This window comes from Macaca thibetana, chromosome 2, assembly GCF_024542745.1.
Source record: "Macaca thibetana thibetana isolate TM-01 chromosome 2, ASM2454274v1, whole genome shotgun sequence".
NCBI lineage: Eukaryota > Metazoa > Chordata > Mammalia > Primates > Cercopithecidae > Macaca > Macaca thibetana.
In genome coordinates this window covers 92,330,146-92,350,998 of record NC_065579.1, presented here as the reverse complement: position 1 = coordinate 92,350,998, position 20,853 = coordinate 92,330,146, and the positions used below count along the sequence as shown (strand labels likewise).

The following is a 20,853-nucleotide window of genomic DNA, read 5'->3' as shown; positions in this document are numbered from 1 at the left end:
GATAGCTTGAGCCCAGGAGTTTAAGGCTGCAGTGTGCAAGACCTTATCTCTAAAAACATGTTTTAAAAGAGTGTTTGGCATGCTTGGAACCTTGAACCACATTGTACCATCTTGTCTAGATAGCTTGTGCCTTATGTTGAACATCTTTCCTTCTTGGGGTCTGAAATTGGGCAATGCAGTTTCAGTCATGGACGTTTTAGTCATGAAGGCACTGTGTGGCTTCACGTTCAATCCCCAATAACAATGCTGGGCTCTTAGGCTCAGGGAGATTCCCTGGCAGAAAAGACTTCACACATGTTGCTGCAGTTCATTGTTGGGGGAGTAAGGGCATCCCATGTACTTTCATTGGGAGAAGATGGGAAGATTGTACCCAGTATCCTCTAGACTCCACCCACTGTGCCTTTTCCCTTTATTGACCCTGCATTGTACCCATTTGTTGTAATAAGTTGTAGCAGTGTGTATAATAACATTATTATTTTTTTTTTTTGAGATGAAGTCTCGCCGTGTTCCCCAGGCTAGAGTGCAGTGGTGTGAACTTGGCTCACTTCAACCTCCACCTCCCAGATTCAAGTAATGCTCCTGCCTCAGGCTCCCAAGTAGCTGGGACAACAGGCGCACACCACCACACCCAGCTAATTTTTGTATTTTTGGTAGATATAGAGTTTTACCATATTGGCTAGGGTGGTCTTGAACTCCTGATCTTAGGTGATCCTCCCACCTTGGCCTCCCAAAATGCTGGGATTACAGGCGTGAGCCACTGCACCCGGCCCTAGAATAACTTTTGAGGCCCATAAATGCTTCTGGTGAATTGCAGAGCCTGGGGGCAGTCTTACAGACCACTGATACACCTAAAAAACTATGTAGACACTTGCTTTTTGATTTAGCAATCCCACTTTGGGAATTTACCCTGGAAATACACTTCCGACAGTAAGAAAATACATATGTACAAGGTTATTCACACTGCAGCATTGATTGTATTGCAAAATATTGGGAAAAAACTAAATATCCATATACATAGGAGACTGGCTGAATAAATAGTGGTATAGCCACTCAGTGCAATACAAGAACTGGCGTGGTGCCTCACACCTGTAATCCCGGCACTTTGGGAGGCTGAGGCAAGAGGATTGCTTGAGCCCAGGAGTTCAACACCAGCCTGGTCAACAAAATAAGGCCCCATCTCTACAAAACACAAAATAATTAACCAGGTGTAGTGATGCATGCTGTTAGTCCCAGCTACATGGGAGACTAAAACAGGAGGGTCACTTGAGCCCAGGAGATTGAAGCTGCCATAAGCTATGAATGCTCCACTGCACTCCAGCCTGGGTAACAGGGTAAGACCATCTCAAAAATAAAAAAGTGACATTATGCAACTGTAAAAAAGAATTAGGAAAATGTCTATTCATTGATATGGAATGATTTCCAGACCATATTGGTAAGTGAAGAAAGCAAAATGCTTGAGTATCTCTAGTAAGCTGCTCTTCATGTAATAAAAGGGGATTTAAGAATATACATGTATTGCTCATTTGTGAAAAAAATACAGAACAAGTCACAAACTAATGAGACTAATTACCTCTGAGGGTGAGTGGGTGGGAATGGGTGAAAAGAATGAGGGAACGGAATGGGATAGACGGGATGGGAGGGGAGGGACCATTCTCTGAGTATAGCTTTTTGTGTAATTCTGATTTTACAACCTTAGTAAGGTTTCACATACACCCCATCCCCAAATAGGCAATTAAAACCAACCTGTACAAAGAAGTAATCCAACAGCAGCAAATAAACCTAATGTGATACAAATAAACATCATAACTGCATTGAAGAGGATGGGGAAGAAAAGGACTAATCTAAGTAACCTAAAAATAGCATATTGACTACATATTGTAAAGCTAAAGATGAAAAGAACTGTACACAAATATTGTTATCCTAGTTAGTGAATTTGTTTTTCACAGAGATGGATTTGCAGTTCTGAAACTATGTGTATACTATATTTAAGTAAATAAGTAACTATATTGTAGATAATAAGAGCTAGGTTTTTGTCAGAGAAAGGAGTTACAACAAAGGACAGGGGAAACTGGGCGCAGTGGCTCACACCTGTAATCTCAGCACTTTGGAGGCCAAGGCAGGTGGATCACCTGAGGTCAGGAGTTCAAAACCAGCCTAGCCAACATGGTGAAACCCCGTCTCTACTAAAAAATACAAAAATTAGCTGGATATGGTGGCACCTGCCTGTAATCCCAGCTACTCCAGAGTCTGAGGCAGGAGAATTGCTTGAACCCAGGAGGCGGAGGTTGCAGTGAGTTGAGATGGCACCACTGCACTCCAGCCTGGGTGACAGAGTGAGACTCTGTCTAAAACACATGCGCGCGCGTGCACGCGCGCGCGCGCACACACACACACACACACACACACACACACACACACACAAAAAGACAGGGAAGACTAGAATGAAGACTGTGGTGTTGGATTGGAACCAAAGATACCAGAATGAACTCATGATTGATTGATAGATAGATAGATAGATAGATAGATAGATAGATAGATAGATAGATAGATGTCTATTTTCTAGCTCTGTCCACTAGATGGCCTAGAAAAAAATAACAACTTAGTAGCAATGAGCACACCTAGTACTTAGATCTTGGTTCCTAAATAAAAGAATCAGGGTTCATTGGAGAAATGGTTGATTCCACCGTTGGAGCAGGGACAGTACAAGATGATTATTAAATATCTTGTGGTGCCAGAAAGCAAGAAAGCACCCTAAAATGATGGAGGCACGTCAAAAGAACACAGGAGCCAAACTGAAGGTGTCCTCAGTGGACAAATCTGGGACAATTTTAGCAACAAAATAAATAATGATAGTAATAGGTTATAACCCATAGAATAAATATGAGTTCATAATGATATAAATAAATAAATGACTAAATAAGTCGTATCAAAGGGAGAGCTCTTCCTTACTGAAGAATCCCACAGTAATAAGTGTAGAAAAAAAGATGAAAATACAAAAATCACCATTTGGTAAGCACCAGTTATAACTGTTACAGGCAAGAATCATTGATGAATATTAAAATTAGAGGATGAAGTTATGAGAAACAGATATTTACATAATATCAAAGTGTGTCTCACCATAAGATACTTATCATTTACAAAGGGGAAAATAATAACTTCATAGTGAAGAAATTTGGCAGACACCATTTTAACCAAGTAATCAAAATTTAAATCACCAGTAAGGGGATGTGATGACATCATACACCCCTGCATATGATGTACTAGGGGCACAACAGCACTTCTGAAGTATTCTTGCCAGAAATACATGCCTTAATATAATCATAAGAAAACACCAAACAAGGGTGCATGGGGAAGGGAGAGCATCAGGAATAATAGCTAATGGATGCTGGGCTTAATACTTGGGTGATGGTTTGATCCGTGCAGCAAACCACCACAGGACACATTTACCTGTGTAACAAATCTGCACATCCTGCACATGTACCCCTGAACTTAAAATAAAAGTGGAAGAAAAATTTAAAAAAAAACAAAAAACACCACCAAACAGATTGAGGGGCATTCTACAAAATAACTGCCTAGTACTTTTCAAGTATTAAAGCATGAAGAAGGCTGAGGAACTTTCTGAGACTGTAGGAGACTAAGAAGACATTGAGAGACAGGACTAGCTGGATTTTCTAGGCTGAATAAGAATCCCTAAGCCTAGCTGGGAAGGTGACCGCATCCACTTAAACACGGGGCTTGCAACTTAGCCCACACCCAACTAAACAGGTGGTAAAAAGAGCTCACTAAAATGCTAATTAGGCAAAAACAGGAGGTAAAGAATCATCTATCGCCTGAGAGCACAGCGGGAGGGACAATGATCAGGATATGAACCCAGGCATTCAAGCCAGCAACAGCTACCCACTTTGGGTCCCCTCCCATTTTATGGGAGCTCTGTTTTCACTCTATAAAATCTTACAACTGCACACTCTACTGGTCCATGTTTGTTACGGCTCGAGCTGAGCTTTCACTCGTTGTCCACCACTGCTGTTTGTCGTCGTCGCAGACCCGCCGCTGACTTCCACCCCTCTGGATCCGGCAGGGTGTCTGCTGTGCTTCTGATCCAGCGAGGTGCCCATTGCGGCTCCGGATTGGGCTAAAGGCTTGCCATTGTTCCTGCAAGGCTAAGTGCTTGGATTCATCCTAATCAAACTGAACACTAGTTGCTGGGTTCCAGGGCTCTCTTCCATGACCCACAGCTTCTAATAGAGCTGTAACACTCATTTCATGGCCCAAGATTCCATTCCTTGGAATCCGTGAGGCCAAGAACCCCAGGTCAGAGCACAAGAGGCTCGCTGCCATCTTGGAAGTGGCCCGCCACCATCTTGGGAGCTCTGGGAGCAAGGACCCCCCGTAACAATTTGGCAACCACAAAGGGACCTCCAAAGTGGTGAGTAATATTGGACCACTTTCACTTGCTATTCTGTCCTATCCTTCCTTAGAATTGGAGGAAAATACCGGGCACCTGTCAGCCAGTTAAAAATGATTAGCATGACCACCAGACTTAAGAGTCAGGTGTGAGGCTGTCTGGGGAAGGGCTTTATAACAACCCCCAACCCTTCTGGGTTGGGAACATTGTTCTGCCTGGAACCAGCTTCCACTTTCAATTTTCCTGGGGAATCCTGGGGCTGACTAGAGGCAGAAAGTTATTGTCCCAAACTCCTGGCCTTACAGCCAGAAGTCTCTATTCAACAGTCGCCCATGTGTGCGCCCCTACCTTTCCTTCTGACCCATACCTCCTGGGTCCCGACCACGACTTTTTTGAAAGTGTAGCCCCAAAATTCTCCTTACCTCTGAATCTACTTCCTCCCATCGCTGCCTCCTAGGTACTAATGGTTCAGACTTTCATTTCCTCTAGCAAGTTGTATCTCCAAAGGGATCTAAGGAAACTCTACACTGTATCCTTAGGTATCTAGGCTATAAACACAGGGAGTCTTGTCCCTGGTGTCCCTCCTGATTTAAGTATATAGCTCTCGACATGGGCAGTTATATGTGGGACCCGTTCCCCACCACCCTTGCCAGGGCCCCAAGTTTGTAAATGGCTAAGAGAGAGAGAGAGAAAGAGAGGAGAGATAGAGAGGAGAAAGAGGCAGAGAGACAAAAAGGGAGTCAAAGAGAGAAAGAGAAAGATAGAAATAGTAAAAAAAAAAAAAAAAAAAAAAAAAGGTGTGCCCTATTCCTTTAAAAGCCAGGGTAAACTTAAACCTATAATTGATAATTGAAGGTCCTCTCCGTGACCCTGTAACACTCCAATACTACCTTGCTGTCAGTGTAAATAAGGATGTAGCCTGAAAACACTGAGACCACTAACAACCTGTAGCCTTCCTATCAAAAATCCTTAAACCAGTAACCCACAGATGGCCCAAATGCATTCAGTCTGTAGCAGCAACTTCTTTGCTAACAGAAGAAAGTAGAAAAGTAACTTTTAGAGGAAACCTCATTGTGAGCACATTTCACCAGTTCAGAATTATTCTAAGTCAAAAAAGCAAAAAGGTAGCTTACTAACTCAAAAATCTAAAAGTATGGGGCTATTCTGTTAGAAAAAGGTGATTTAACATTAACCACGGAAAATTCCCTTAACCCAGCAGGTTTCCTAACAGGGGATTTAAATCTTAATTACCATACAAAGATCTGACCACACCTAGGAGGAACTCCCTTCAGGACAGGTGATTGAGAAAAAACCACAATGGGTATTCAGTAATTGACAGGGAGACTCTTGTGGAAGCAGAGATAGGAGAATTGCCCAATAATTGGTCTGCTCAAACGTTGGAGCTGTTTGCATTCAGCCAAGCCTTAAAGTACTTACAGAATCAAAAAACTCTATCTCAATGCTGACTCGAAAAGTTACCTACACCCTCTCTGAAACGAATTTGCAAAAGAACTGTTTATGGGAATGCATCTTGATGAGGCAAACTGGGTTGTTATGAAATACTCAGGAACCCAGCCCAGCTCTAGGACTCACCCCTGAGCACAAAGGCAATGTTGGACGAGTTGGTAAAGGACCACTAGAATCCAGCAGCCCAGACCCCTTTCTTTGTGGTCAAGAAAGGCGGGAAAACAGGTGCAGGACTGCTACATCAGTGAGCGTAACTAATCCAATAAGCAGAGGTCCATGGGTGGTTACGCACCCTGGAAAGAAATAAACATTAGGAACATAGAGGATGCTCTAGGACTAATGCTCATCGGAAAATGACTGGGGGTGCTGACATCCCTATGTTCTTTTTTCAGATGGGAAACATTCCCACCAAGGCAAAAACACCCCTAAGGTGTATTCTGGAGAATTAGGACCAATCTGACCCTCAGATACTAAGAAAGAAACGACATATTTTTCTGCAGTACCGCCTGGCCACAATATCCTCTTCAAGGGGGAGAAACCTGGCCTCCTGAGGAAAGCATAAATTATAACACCATCTTACAGCTAGACCTTTTTGTAGAAAAGAAGGCAAATGGAGTGAAGTGCGATATGTACAAACTTTCTTTTCATTAAGAGACAACTCACAATTATGTCAAAAGTGTGATTTATGCACTACAGGAAACCTCGGAGTCTACCTCCCTACCCTGGCGTCACCCCGACTCCTTCCCCAACTCATAAGGACCCCCGTTCAACCCAAACGGTCCAAAAGGAGGTAGACAAAGGGGTAAACAATGAACCAAAGGGTGCCAATATTCCCCGATTATGCCCCCTCCAAGCAGTAGGAGGAGGAGAATTCAGCCCAGCCAGAGCGCATGTACCTTTTTCTCTCTCAGACTTAAAGCAAATTAAAATAGACCTAGGTAAATTCTCAGATAACCCTGATGGCTATCTGAGTGATGTTTTACAAGGGTTAGGACAATCCTTTGATCTGACATGGAGAGAAATAATGTTACTGCTAAAACAGACACTAACCCCAAATGAGAGATAGGATGACAACAGAGGAAAGAACAATTCCCCACAGGCCAGCAGACAGTTCCCATTGTAGACCATCACTGGGACACAGGATCCGAACATGGAAATTGGTGCTGCAGACATTTGCTAACTTGCGTGCCAGAAGGACTAAGGAAAACTAGAAAGAAGCCTATGAATTATCAAATGATGTCCACTGTAACACAGAGAAAGGAAGAAAATCCTACTGCCTTTCTGGAGAGACTAAGGGAGGCATTGAGGAAGCATACCTCCCTGTCACCTGATTCTATTGAAGGCCAACTAATCTTAAAGGATAAGTTCATCACTCAGTCAGCTGCAGACATTAGAAAAAAATTTCAAAAGTCCATCTTAGGCCCGGAGCAAAACCTGGAAACCCTATTGAACTTGGCAACCTTGGTTTTTTATAATAGAGATCAGGAGGAGCAGGCAGAATGGGACAAACGGGATAAAAAAAGGCCACCGCTTTAGTCATGGCCCTCAGGCAAGCAGACTTTGGAGGCTCTGGAAAAGGGAAAACCTGGGCAAATCGAATGCCTAATAGTGCTTGCTTCCAGTGCAGTCTACAAGGACACTTTAAAAAAGATTGTCCAAATAGAAATAAGCCGCCTCAGCACTATTCACAATAGCAAAGACTTGGAACCAACCCAAATGTCCATCAATAACAGACTGGATTAAGAAAATGTGGCACATAGACGCCATAGAATACTATGCAGCCATAAGAAAAGGATGAGTTCATGTCCTTTGTAGGGACATGGATGAAGCTGGAAACCATCATTCTCAGCAAACTATCACAAGGACAAAAAACCAAACACTGCATGTTCTCACTCATAGGTGGGAATTGAACAATGAGAACACTAGGACACAGGAAGGGGAACATCACACACCGGGGCCTATTGTGGGGTTGGGAGAGGGGGAAGGGATAGCATTAGGAGATATACCTAATGTAAATGATGAGTTGATGGGTGCAGCACACCAACATGGCACATGTATACATATGTAACAAACCCGCACGTTGTGCACATGTAGCCTAGAACTTAAAGCATAATAAAATAAAATACTTTAGAACAAAACATACAAACAAAATATTATGTATATTTTCAAAAGCTGTATTGGCTCATAATTGCCCATAACTTGTCAGTTTTGATCATCCAAACTCCATTTACCATTTCAAATAGAACCGCAATTTTCTTTCTTGCTCCCTAGTAAATGATCTATACTTCCACAATTGGATTCTATCTTCTGGGGATTTAAATATTGAAACTGTTATGCAAGGATAGAAGAAACACCACTGATCGTACAAAGTGGCAGCATCCAGTCTGTGTTGTTATGGATCTCTTCCTGGAATTTCTGATTCTTGGGTCCCCAAAATGCCTTGATTGCAATTAATTTTCAAACCTTGCTGTCTAACCTTTTCAGTAATTCTATAACGCCCTTAGGTTTTCAACAAATTCACTTATTGTTTAAGTTGGCCAAAATGAGTTTCACTCGCTTGGAAAGATCCAAACTGATACAGATATTGGTACAAAAATGAGAATGGATAATGTCTAGGGAATTGTAGGGTGTTGGGGACTGTGCTGTTGAGACGGGGTAGAAGAGAAATACTTTCCATTAATATATGCATATATGATTCCAGGATAGAAAATTTGGAGTCTTATGACAAAATAGTCAATTAAATATTTACTTATTATGATCTAGAACAATGTCTTACTGAGAGTAAGTTTCAGGAGGAAAAAGTTGTGGGCACCATAAAATATTTTGAAGAGCACAAGAAATGTAAGTACCCCTCTGGTAGGGTGGCTGATTTCTATGACATTGCAAAAGAATGGCAGGCTTAAAACCCCAGACTAGCAAATTAAAATATGAACTGATGCTCATGAAAAAGTAGGAATTCAACCGATTCTGTAGTTTAGCAACATATAGCCTAACTCTTTGCTTTTTGTTTGTGGCCATAAGGCAATGATCACAAAATTAGTACTCTTAAGAGGGGAGATGAAACAGGAAGGAATGACTCACTGCACCGTCTCCTATGAGGCCCTCTACACTGTCATTACCTAAGGAAGAAATTTTATTATTTGGAAGTTGCTCTTCTTCCCTGGCTTTAAAAAAAAAAAAAAAAAAAAAAAAAAGCTGTTGTTTCCTTGCGTGAGGAGGCTCCCTTATATGTGGTCATTATTCCTTTTCTGCCTTAAATTATTGTCATTAAACCAGTAACTAGAACCAGACTCAAGAATGCCAGGGTGTATATGTAAAATCAAACTTGTATAGAGAAGACTAACAAACCAAAAGAATGGCAAGAATTTGCTGGTTTATACTGTTATAAATCTGTTATTTTGGCCTTTGAGAGTACATGACCAAGGACGGCAAGGTAAATTTAGATTGGTCTGAATTTCTCAAAATCCAGGTACTTTCCAAAAAAATACACCTACCTTCTGAAATGCCAAGTATGTTCCTAAACTTTGTTAGTATTTTTTAATGAACCTAGACTTAACACTGAAATTTTCTAAAGAAATGTGACATTCCAGAAATCCTATGGCATACGGGCCAGAATTCAATGGAATTTAAAAATAATAAAAATGGAGTTTTGCTTTAAAAAAAAAAAATAAGCTGCCCCCTCGTCCATGCCCCTTATGTCACGGGAATCACTGGAAGGCCCACTGCCCCAGGGGACGAAGGTCCTGAGTCAGAACCACTAACCAGATGATCCAGCAGCAGGACTGAGGGTGCCCAGGACAAGCGCCAGCCCATGCCATCACCCTCACAGAGCCCCAGGTATGCTTGACCATTGAAGGCCAGGAGGTTAACTGTCTTCTGGACACTGGTGCGGCCTTCTCAGTCTTACTCTCCTGTCCTGGACAACTGTCCTCCAAATCTGTCACTATCCGAGGGATCCTAGGACAGCCAGTCACTGTCTGGTTGTAACTGGGGAACAACTTAGTGGCTGATACTTCTCCCAGCCACTAAGTTGTGACTGTGGAACTTTACTCTTTCACATGCTTTTCTAATTATGCCTGAAAGCTCCACTCCCTTGTTAGGGAGAGACATTCTAGCAAAAGCGGGGGCCATTATACACCTGAACATAGGAGAAGGAACACCCGTTTGTTGTCCCCTGCTTGAGGAAGGAATTAATCCTGAAGTCTGGGCAAGAGAAGGACAATATGGACGAGCAAAGAATGCCCATCCTGTTCAAGTTAAACTAAAGGATTCCGCCTCCTTTCCCCACCAAAGCAGTACCCCCTTAGAACCGAGGCCCAACAAGGACTCCAAAAGATTGTTAAGGACCTAAAAGCCCAAGGCCTAGTTAAACCAAGCAATAGCCCTTGCAATATTCCAATCTTAGGAGTACAGAAACCCAATGGACAGTGGAGGTTATTGCAGGATCTCAGGATTATCAATGAGGCCATTGTCCCCCTATACCCAGCTGTACCTAACCCTTATACTCTGCTTTCCCAAATACCAGAGGAAGCAGAGTGGTTTACAGTCCTGGACCTTAAGGATGCCTTTTTCTGCATCCCTGTATATCCTGACTCTCAATTCTTGTTTGCCTTTGAAGATCCTTTGAACCCAACATCTCAACTCACCTGGACTGTTTTACCCCAAGGGTTCAGGGATAGCCCCCATCTATTTGGCCAGGCATTAGCCCAAGACTTGAGCCAGTTCTCATACCTGGACACTCTTGTCCTTTGGTACATGGATGATTTACTTTTAGCCGCCCGTTCGGAAACCTTATGCCATCAAGCCACCCAAGCACTCTTAAATTTCCTCACCACCTATGGCTACAAGGTTTCCAAACCAAAGACCCAGCTCTGCTTACAGCAGGTTAAATACTTAGGGCTAAAATTATCCAAGGTCACCAGGGCCCTCAGTGAGAAATGTATCCAGCCTATACTGGCTTATCCTCATCCCAAAACCCTAAAGCAACTAAAAGGGTTCCTTGGCATAACAGGCTTCTGCCGAATATGGATTCCCAGGTACGGCAAAATAGCCAGACCATTATATACACTAATTAAGGAAACTCAGAAAGCCAATACCCATTTAGTAAGATGGACACCTGAAGCAGAAGCGGCTTTCCAGACCCTAAAGAAGGCCCTAACTCAAGCCCCAGTGTTAAGCTTGCCAACAGGGCAAGACTTTTCTTTATATGTCACAGAAAAAAAAGCTCTAGGAGTCCTTACACAGGTCCGAGGGACCAGCTTGCATCCCGTGGCATACCTGAGTAAGGAAATTGATGTAGTGGCAAAAGACTGGCCTCATTGTTTACAGGTAGTGGCAGCAGTAGCAGTCTTAGTATCTGAAACAGTTAAAATAATATAAGGAAGAGATCTTACTGTGTGGACATCTGATGATGTGAACGGCATACTCACTGCTAAAGGAGACTTGTGGCTGTCAGACAACAATTTGCTTAAATATCAGGCTCTATTACTTGAAGGGCCAGTGCTGTGACTGCGCACTTTTGCAACTTTTAATCCAGTTACATTTCTTCCAGACGATGAAGAAAAGATAGAACATAACTGTCAACAGGTGATTGCTCAAACCTATGCCGCTCGAGGGGACCTTTCAGAGGTTCCCTTGACTGATCCTGACCTCGACTTGTATACTGATGGAAGTTCCTTTGTAGAAAAAGGACTTCAAAAAGCGGGGTATGCAGTGGTCAGTGATAATGGACTACTTGAAAGTAATCCCCTCACTCCAGGAACTAGTGCTCAGCTGGAAAAACTAATAGCCCTCACTCGGGCATTAAAATTAGGAGAGGAAAAAGGGTAAATCTATATACAGACTCTAAGTATGCTTACCTAGTCCTCCATGCCCACGCAGCAATATGGAGAGAAAGAGAATTCGTAACTTCTGAGGGAACACCTATCAAACATCAGGAAGCCATTAGCAGATTATTATTGGCGGTAGAGAAACCTAAAGAGGTGGCAGTCTTCCACTGCCAGGGTCATCAGAAAGGAAAGGAAAGGGAAATAGAAGAGAACCACCAAGCAGATATTGAAGCCAAAAGAACCACAAGGCAGGACCCTCCATTAGAAATGCTTATAGAAGGATCCCTAGTATGGGGTAATCCTCTCCGGGAAACCAAGCCCTGGTACTCAACAGGAGAAATAGAATAGGGAACCTCACGAGGACATAGTTTCCTCCCCTCAAGATGGCTAGCCAACGAAGAAGGAAAAACACTTTTTCCTGCAGCTAACCAATGAAAATTACTTGAAATCTTTCACCAAACCTTTCATTTAGGCATTGATAGCACCCATCAGATGGCCAAATTATTGTTTACTGGACCAGACCTTTTTAAAACTATCAAGCAGATAGTCAGGGCCTGTAAAGTGTGCCAAAGAAATAATCCCCTATACTGCAGGCCATACATTTCAATCCCTGTCTCTTGTTAAGTTTGTCTCTTCCAGAATCGAAGCTGTAAAACTACAAATTGTTCTTCAAATGGAGCCCTAGATGCAGTCCACGACTAAGACCTACTGTGGACCCCTGGACCGGCCTGCTAGCCCATGCTCCGATGTTGATGATATCAAAGGCACCCCTCCCGAGGAAATCTCAACTGCACAACTCCTACTATGCCCCAATTCAGCAGGAAGCAGTTAGAGCGGTCGTCAGCCAACCTCCCCAACAGCACTTGGGTTTTCCTGTTGAGAGGGGGACTGAGACACAGGACTAGCTGGATTTCCTAGGCCAACTAAGAATCCTTAAGCCTAGCTGGGAAGGTGACTGCTTCCACCTTTAAACACGGGGCTTGCATCTTAGCTCACACCTGACCAATCAGATAGTAAAGAGAGCTCACTAAAATACTAATTAGGCAAAAAAAGGAGGTAAAGAAATAGCCAATCATCTATCACCTGAGAGCAAGTGAGAGTGACAGTGATTGGGATATAAACCCAGGCATTCGAGCCAGCAACAGCTACCCCTTTGGGTTCCCTCCCTTCGTATGGGAGCTCTGTTTTCACTCTATAAAATCTTGCAACTGCACACTCTACTGGTCCATGTTTGTTACGGCTCGAGCTGAGCTTTCGCTTGCCGTCCACCACTGCTGTTTGTCGCAGTCGCAGACCCACTGCTGACTTCCACCCCTCCGGATCCAGCAGGGTGTCTGCTGTGCTCCTGATCCAGCGAGGTGCCCATTGCGGCTCCGGATTGGGCTAAAGGCTTGCCATTGTTCCTGCACGGCTAAGTGCCTGGGTTCGTCCTAATCGAGCCGAACACTAGTAGCTGGGTTCCACAGTTCTCTTCCGTGACCCACGGCTTCCGATAGACCTATAATACTCACCAAATGGCCCAAGATTCCATTCTCTAGAATCCTTGAGGCCAAGAACCCCAGGTCAGAGAACAAGAGGCTTGCTGCCATCTTGGAAGCAGCCCACCACCATCTTGGGAGCTCTGGGAGCAAGGACACCCTGGTAACAACAGGACAACGAATCACAGTGTGGGACCCTGGACTGGACCTCAGACCAGGAAAAGAATGTTAGTGGGAGAATTGGCCAAGTTCAAGTTAGGTCTATAGATTATGTAATAGTATTGTGTCAGTGTTAATTTTCTGGGTTAGATAAGTAAGATGCCAACATTAGGGGAAGCTGGGTGTAGAAGGAATGGGAAGTCTGTGTTCATTTTTTTGCAACTTTTTTTTTTTTTTTTTTTGTAGAGCTAAAGTCACACTCTGTCACCCAGGTTGGATTGCAGTGGCACAATCATAGCTCACTGCAGCTGAACTCCTGGGCTCAGGTGCTCCTTCTGTTTCAGCCTTCAGAGAAGCTATGCTATAGGTGTGTGCCACCATGCAGGGCTAATTTTTTTATTTTTTGTAGAGATGTGGTCTCACTTTGTTGCTTAGGATGGTCTTGAACTTCTGGCCTCAAGTGATCCTCCCATCTTGGTCTCGCAAAGTTCTGGGATTACTGGCATGAGCCACCGTGCCCAGCCTCATAATTTTTGTTAAAACCCTAAAATCATTTCAAACGAAGACAATTTTTAAAAACTGGAATCTTTAAAAGATACCATTTATAATATTGAAATATAGATTAGGAACAATCTAACAAAATTTGTACAGGACACCCATTAGGATGACTATTATTAATTTTTTTAAAGAAAAGGAAACAAATGTTGGTGAGGATGTGGAGAAATTGGAACCCTTTGTATTGAATGTAAAATGGTGTAGCCACTATGGAAAACAGTATGATGGTCCCTAAAATAATTAAAAACAGAAGTACCATTTGATTCAACAATCTACTTCTGGGTATATACACGAAAGAATTGAAAGCAGGAGCTCAAACAGATTTGTACATCCATGTTCACAGCAGCATTGTTCACAATAGACAAAAGGTGGAAACAACACAAATGTCCATGGATGGATGAATGGATAAAGAAAATGTGGTATATACATACAATGAAATATGAATCAGCCTTAAAAATGAATAAAATTATAATACACGTTACAGTGTAAATGAACCTTGAAAACATTCTGCTAAGTAAAATAGCAAATCATAAAAGGACATGTATGATTGCACTTATATGAGGTACCTAGTCAAATTCATAGACACAGAAAGTAGAATGGTGGTTACCAGGGACTGAGGGAGGAGGAAAAAGGGAGTTATTATTTAGTAGGTACAGAATTTCAGTTTGGGAAAATAGTTCCGGAGATGGATGGTAGTGAAGGTTGCACAATGATGTGAATTACTTAATGCCACTGAACTGTACACTTAACAATGGTTAAGATGTTAAATTTTGTGTTGTGTATATATTACCACATTTTAAAAAATGGTTTAAAAATATATGCAAGACCTGTGTGTAAAATAATGATAAAATGTACAGAAATATGTGAAGAAAGAAAAGTAAATGTAGAGCTATCTCATGGTCATGAATAAAAGTTGTCAATTCTTCTCCATATTGATCTGTAGATTTCATACAACCCTACTCAAAATCCAGAACATATTTTTTATAAAATTATTTTTGGCAAGATGATTCTAAAATGTATATTGAAGGACAAAGGGTATAAATACCTAAGAAAATTTTGAAGAATAATAAGAATGATGTGCCCTGCGAATTATCAAAATTTATTATAAAGTTATATGAATGAATGAGAATGTGCCAACATAGAAATAGCTAATAGAAAGCCCAGAAATACATCCATGCAAACATAAAGTTTTGATATCTGAGAGGGGAGTGGCAGGATAGGTCAGTAAATGGAAAAATAAATTAAAATTAGGTTCCTCATATCATAAACAAAAATGCCAGCCCTGTTAAGGCCTTAAATTTCAATAATAACACTTCTAATAGAAAATATAAGGGAATTTATTTCTGACTTTCAGATGAGGAAGGATTTCCTAATCAAGACACAAAAACTATGCTGTTTTGTGCTAACCATAAAATTTTAAATTTATAAATTTGACTACAGGTATATAAGAATGTATAAATTGTAGTATATTTATATAGTGAAATACAATATAGCAATATTAAGCTTACAGTCAAATTTAGCAATATAGCAGTTTTCAGCAGACAAAACTTGAAAATCTTAAAGTAGAAAAAAATGACACAACTGGAATGAGATATTTGCACGCGCACACACACACACACATCTATATCTGAAAAAGGACTAGGATCAAGAATATGTAAACAGTATGTACAGAACCACAAATCAGGCCGGGCACAGTGGCTCACGCCTGTAATCTCAGCACTTTGGGAGGCCGAGGTGAGTGGAATCACCTGAGGTCAGGAATTCCGACACCACCCTGGTCAAGGTGGTGAAACCCAGTCTCTACTAAAAATACAAAAATTAGCCAGGCGTGGTGGCACACATCTGTAATCCCAGTTACTTGGGAGGCTGAGGCAGGAGAATTGCTCAAACCCAGGAGGCAGAGGTTGCAGTGAGCCAAGATGGTGCCATTGCACTTCAGCTTGGGTGACAGAGCAAGACTCCGTCTAAAAAACAAAAATGGGCCAAAGACCTAACAGGCATTTTATGAAGAGGAAACTCATGTGGCCTACAAACATGTGAAGATGCTCAACCTCTTTAATAATGAGGGAAATGCAAATCAAGACCATTGTAGGATATTTTTACATTCATTTGATTGACAAAACTTGAGAAGTTTTTTGTTTTTTGTTTTTTGTTTTGAGACAGAGTTTCACTCTTGTTACTCAGGCTGGAGTGCAATGGCGCAGCACAATCTCGGCTCACCGCAAACTTTTGTCTCCCAGGTTCAAGTGATTCTCCTGCCTCAGCCTCCCAAGTAGCTGGGATTACAGGCATGAGCCACCATGCCTGGCTAATTTTGTATTTTTAGTAGAGATGGGGTTTCTCCATGTTGGTCAGGCTGGCCTGAAACTCCCAACCTCAGGTGATCTGCCCAACTCCGCCTCCCAAAGTGCTGGGATTATAGGCGTGAGCCATCACACCTGGCCAACTTGAGAAGTTTGATAATACCAAGTGGTGGAGAAAACTACCTTGCATACATTCCTGGCAGAATTATTCACAGACCCACTTTGGAAAACAATTTGGCATTGTCTTATAAAGTTGAATATCCAGATACCTTATGACCCAACAATGCTACGCCCAGGTATATACTCTAGGGAGCCATTTGTACATATGATCCAGGAAATAAGTACCAAAATGCTCATGACACTTTTCAAATGTGAAAAAAGAGCCCAAATGCACATCAATGAAAGAATGCGTAAATTGTAGTAGATTTATATAATGAAACACAACATAGCAGTGAAAATGAAGAAGCTTCAGCTCCATCCATCAACCTGTATGAGTCTCAAAAACATGATATTTAGTGAAAAAAGCAAGTCTCAGAAAACTGATGCTCTTTTTACACAGTTTGGAAACAAGCAAGACTAAAGAAATAATTTCAGTGTATCATGCAATGAAACTATAGATTTTTTGAACAACAAGGATGAAATTCAGGAAACCATCTCTGAGGGGAGACAGAGGGATGATGTCAAGGAAGAGGTGAACTGAAATCATTAGAGGTGTTCTGGTGCTTTGGGTGGGTGATGGATTCACACGCGTCTGTTTTTATTTTGAAACAATATTGTACCCAAGGACCCTCTCCTGAAATATCCACTCCTGCTCTTCCTGCAGGGCCCCTCCCCTCTGCTGGAGACTGATAAAGGCAGCAGTCCCCCACTGTGATGGGAGGGTATCCCCCGTTTAGTGAACTTCTGCCTGCTACTACTTGCTCTTAGTATTTTCCACAGCCAAAACCCATCTTCACATTGATCGTATTAATGGCTGCAGGATCCTTAAGGTGCTGTTTACTTCGTGGTAGCTACTGAGCACCAGGGCTGTTTCTCACCGCTTCCTCACCATCCCAGACAACTTTTCTGTACACAGTAATGTGCAGAAGGCTCTCTTTGTTCCCTGGGCTAAGGTCTAAGAAGTAGGACTGTTTATATGGCTCTTGTAACATAGGCTCATAGTGTCCTCCAGAAAGAGCAACCATTTCCGAGTCCACAACAGTTCACGAGGTGTCTGTTTCCTTACAGTCCCACCAGAAAGGTTGGGTCTTATAATTGTATTGTTTTCAGTCATTTTGTAGTATGATAAGACCCTTTGTCTCTGTTCTTGTGATTTTTTTTTTTTTTTTTTTTTTTGGCAGGACGCTGATCACCCACATTGTCAGGCCAGGTGTCCTTGAAGGGGACATATATTCTCACATTTCCTACACTCTGGTCCTTTGTCTCGTGGGAACTTGCTCCCTAAGCACTGCAGAAGACACTGAGGCATATTGTAATGATTAACGGAGGCATCCTTTCTAAGTTCTTCCTATCGTTTCTGCCAAGATCCCTGCAGATTCCCAGCATTCTGGGAAAGTTTCTCCAGATAATTCTTTAGAGGACAGGCCTTGGCTGGGACACCAGAGGCCCTTGCCTGGCTGGGGATAGCACTGTGGTGGGCCTAGAGGGCGGGGATCTGTGGGGAGGCTGAGCTGCATATGCCAAATCTATCCCTCTTAGACTGGCCCTGGAGGAGTGGCCCAGCCTGGCCACCAGCCCCCATGGGGTCCTCACCTGGGCATGTTACCAAGCTGCCATGCTAGCCCTAGCCAAGAGCTAGGGCCACTTTCAGAAGCCACCACAAGCCCTTCACTCTACTATTGGACAGGGTGGACAGGGATGGAGAAGGGCTCACTGTCTGCTTGGGGAGAAGTCCCCTTTCCCTCTTGGGCCCCTAGTTTTCTACCAGTCACACTAGTGGGCTGCCTCCTTTTCAGACTGCGACTGCTGTTTCATAATCCAGGGAAGAGGTCTCCAGCTCACCGTCCATGGGACAAATCCAGCCTGCAGACACATTTCCCTTGGCTAGCCCATTTGGTGTCTCACTGTATCTTGGAATGTGATTTAACTGCCAAAAGATGATTTCACATACATGCAACGTTTTCTTTTTGAAGTTTGGCCAAAGGGACAGCATTCCCATCTGGCAACAATTAGCAAACCTGAGCAGGGGCCCCTCCCTTAGACTGAGAGTTTGCTCTGTTTGTTGTTGTTGTTGTTGTTGTTTGTTTGTTTGTTTGTTTTTGAAACAGAGTCTCACTCTGTCACCCAGGCTGGAATGTAGTGGTATGATCTCGGCTTACTGCACCCTCTGCTTCCTGGGTTCAAGCGATTCTCCTGCCTCAGCCTCCTGAGTAGCTGGTACTATAGGTGCACACCACCATGCCTGGCTAATTTTTGTATTTTTAGTAGAAAAGGGATTTCAGCCACTGCACCCGGCTTCCGCTACTTCTGATTTGTGCATGCAGGAGGCCCAGCAGGGTCCGGCACCATTAGCCCTTTTCACTTGTCTTTGCCTCCTGCCTGGCCCCTAGTTCGGGATCCCTTATCCCAGCAGAATTTGGGGTACATAAGAGGCAGGGAACACAGAGGGAGAGCATGCTCAGATGTGTGTGTGCTGGGAGGTCGGCGAGGCTGCATAAGCGCCCCCCAGAGGGATCTATGCCTAATCCTCAGAACTCATAAATATGTTTCCTTATATGGCAAGGGGGGGTTAAAGTTGCAAATGAAGTTAAGGTTACTACTTAGCTGACTTTAAAATAGATTATCCTGGATTGTCCGGGTAGGTCCTATTAATCCCAGGATCCTTAAATTCATAGGACCCAAAGAAGCGCAGCTTGATAAAGATTTGGGCAGCCGTCAGTGGCTTTGAAGATGCGAGGGGTCCCGGAGCCAAGGAATGCAGGAGGCTCTAGAAGCTGGAAAAGGCAAGGAAGGAAATGAACTCTGCCCTAGAGCCTCCAGAAAGGAAGGCAACCCTTCTGACACCTTGATCTTAGCCTGCTGAGGCCCATGTGTTCTTCTGACCCCCAAAACCATAAGGTAATAAGTCTCTGCTGTTTCAAGCCACTAAATGTGGGCATTTGTTATAGCAGCGATAGGAAACCAATACAGGATGCATGTGTGTAAGGCTGGAGACGGTGGAGGTGGATAAAGGAGAATTTCCAGGGAGGGAGGGAGGGAGGGAGGGAGGGAGAGAGCCTCCGCTCTCCTCTCAGAGATGTGGCTTCTGGACCAGAGCCATCTGTACCAGTCTCCCTCTGCAGGGACCACTTCAGCATCCCCCAGCGCCACCTGATACCCCAAGGCCCTGGAGCACTCACTCCCTCTACCCTTCCCAAAGGTCCTCTGCCAGGTAGACGGACCCCAGGCAATTGGCTGTCAATGTGCCAGAGAGGTAACTGAGGCCTGGGAGAGGCATAGCCAGGAGCAGCACTCCAGCTGCCGCAGGAAATGGCCAGACGCCACACCTGAGAACTCACGCTTTCTGGGAGGGCAGCCCACTCCTTCCACAGACTCCCCACAGCCAAACAGGCCCAGGCAGGCTCCTGTCCACACTTGTGCTGAGAACGCGGCCATACAATTGCCAGGTGCCATCATAATTTCCACCCTCCACACCCTCCCAGCCCTGCCTCCCTGGAGGCAGACCACAAGCCAAAGCCAGGGCCCACCTGACCACAATCCAGGCCCAGCCAGACCCTTGGAAGCAGAACCTTTGAGTTCCACTGGTGTCCAGGAAGTAGTGTCACAATGGGGTGGGGAGGTCCTTGGGGTGGGCTGGGAATGGTGAGGGGCAGCATTCTACTCCGGGGCACAACTGGCCGCAGCCTCCAGGGGCAAGGCAGGTCAGGAAAGCTGCCAAACGGCAACCCCCGTCCGCCCGTTCCTTTGTGCAGGCTGTTTCCTCCACATGAGGGCTCCATCTCCACTCACAGAAATTCTCCTGTCCTTGCAGATATCACTCATTTGTCAACTATCCTTCAAGCCTTCCTGAGCCCACAGCTGGAAACAGCTTGGCCCTACCCCACTCACCTCTGCTCTGTCTCTCTGTGACACTTCCCTACCAACCATCCTTGGTCAGAGCTGCTGGTATCTGACCCATCTCCCCCATAAACTAGAAGCCTCCTCTGCCAGATTGCAGGAACAGGGCTTCAAGCTTCATGCTTGGGGGAAGGGAGGCCAAAGTGGCAGGACAGGAAAATCAGCACAGGGCCTGGTACAAGGCAGACCGTCCTTGTACCAGTACAGCATGTACTCAGGACCTCAGCAAAATTAGGGCATTGCTATGGTTTAATATTTGTCCTCTCCAAAACTCATGTTGAAGCTTCATCTCCAGTGTGGTAGTGTGTTGGGGCCTTTAAGATGTAATTGGGTCATGAGGGTAATCTGTTAATCCCTGAATCACCATTCACGGATTAATAGATTAATGGGTTAATGAGTTATGACAATGGGACTGGTGACTTTATAACAAGAGGAAGAAAGACAAGCTAGCTTGCTCAGTTCCCTCACCTGTGCCCCCTTGGGACTCCCCAACAGCAAGAAGGCCCTTACCAGATGTATCCCCTAAACCCTGGACTTCCCAGCCTCCAAAACTGTAAGAAATAAATTTCTTTTCTTTATAAATAACTCAGTTTCAAGTAGTC

General features: G+C 43.7%; 1 protein-coding gene across 9 annotated transcripts in view; it reads right to left on the bottom strand.

Annotated features, from left to right (window-relative positions):
- The window catches only part of SLC22A14 (solute carrier family 22 member 14), a 37,724-nt gene extending 17,571 nt beyond the window's left edge, over nt 1-20,153 (bottom strand). Inside the window, exons 1-3 of one of the 9 annotated variants that reach the window (XM_050780287.1) lie at nt 19,882-19,935; nt 11,731-11,794; nt 11,150-11,228 (exon numbers count right to left, since the gene is read on the bottom strand). In XM_050780287.1, the coding sequence (XP_050636244.1) occupies nt 11,150-11,191 (42 nt within the window). In that variant the 5' untranslated portion in view covers nt 11,192-11,228; nt 11,731-11,794; nt 19,882-19,935. Of the gene's footprint in view, nt 1-11,149; nt 11,229-11,730; nt 14,886-19,692 lie in introns of those variants that run through there. The other 8 variants (XM_050780289.1, XM_050780286.1, XR_007723469.1 and 5 more) reach the window with 8 other exon arrangements.
- Nucleotides 20,154-20,853: the final 700 nt, after the last annotated feature.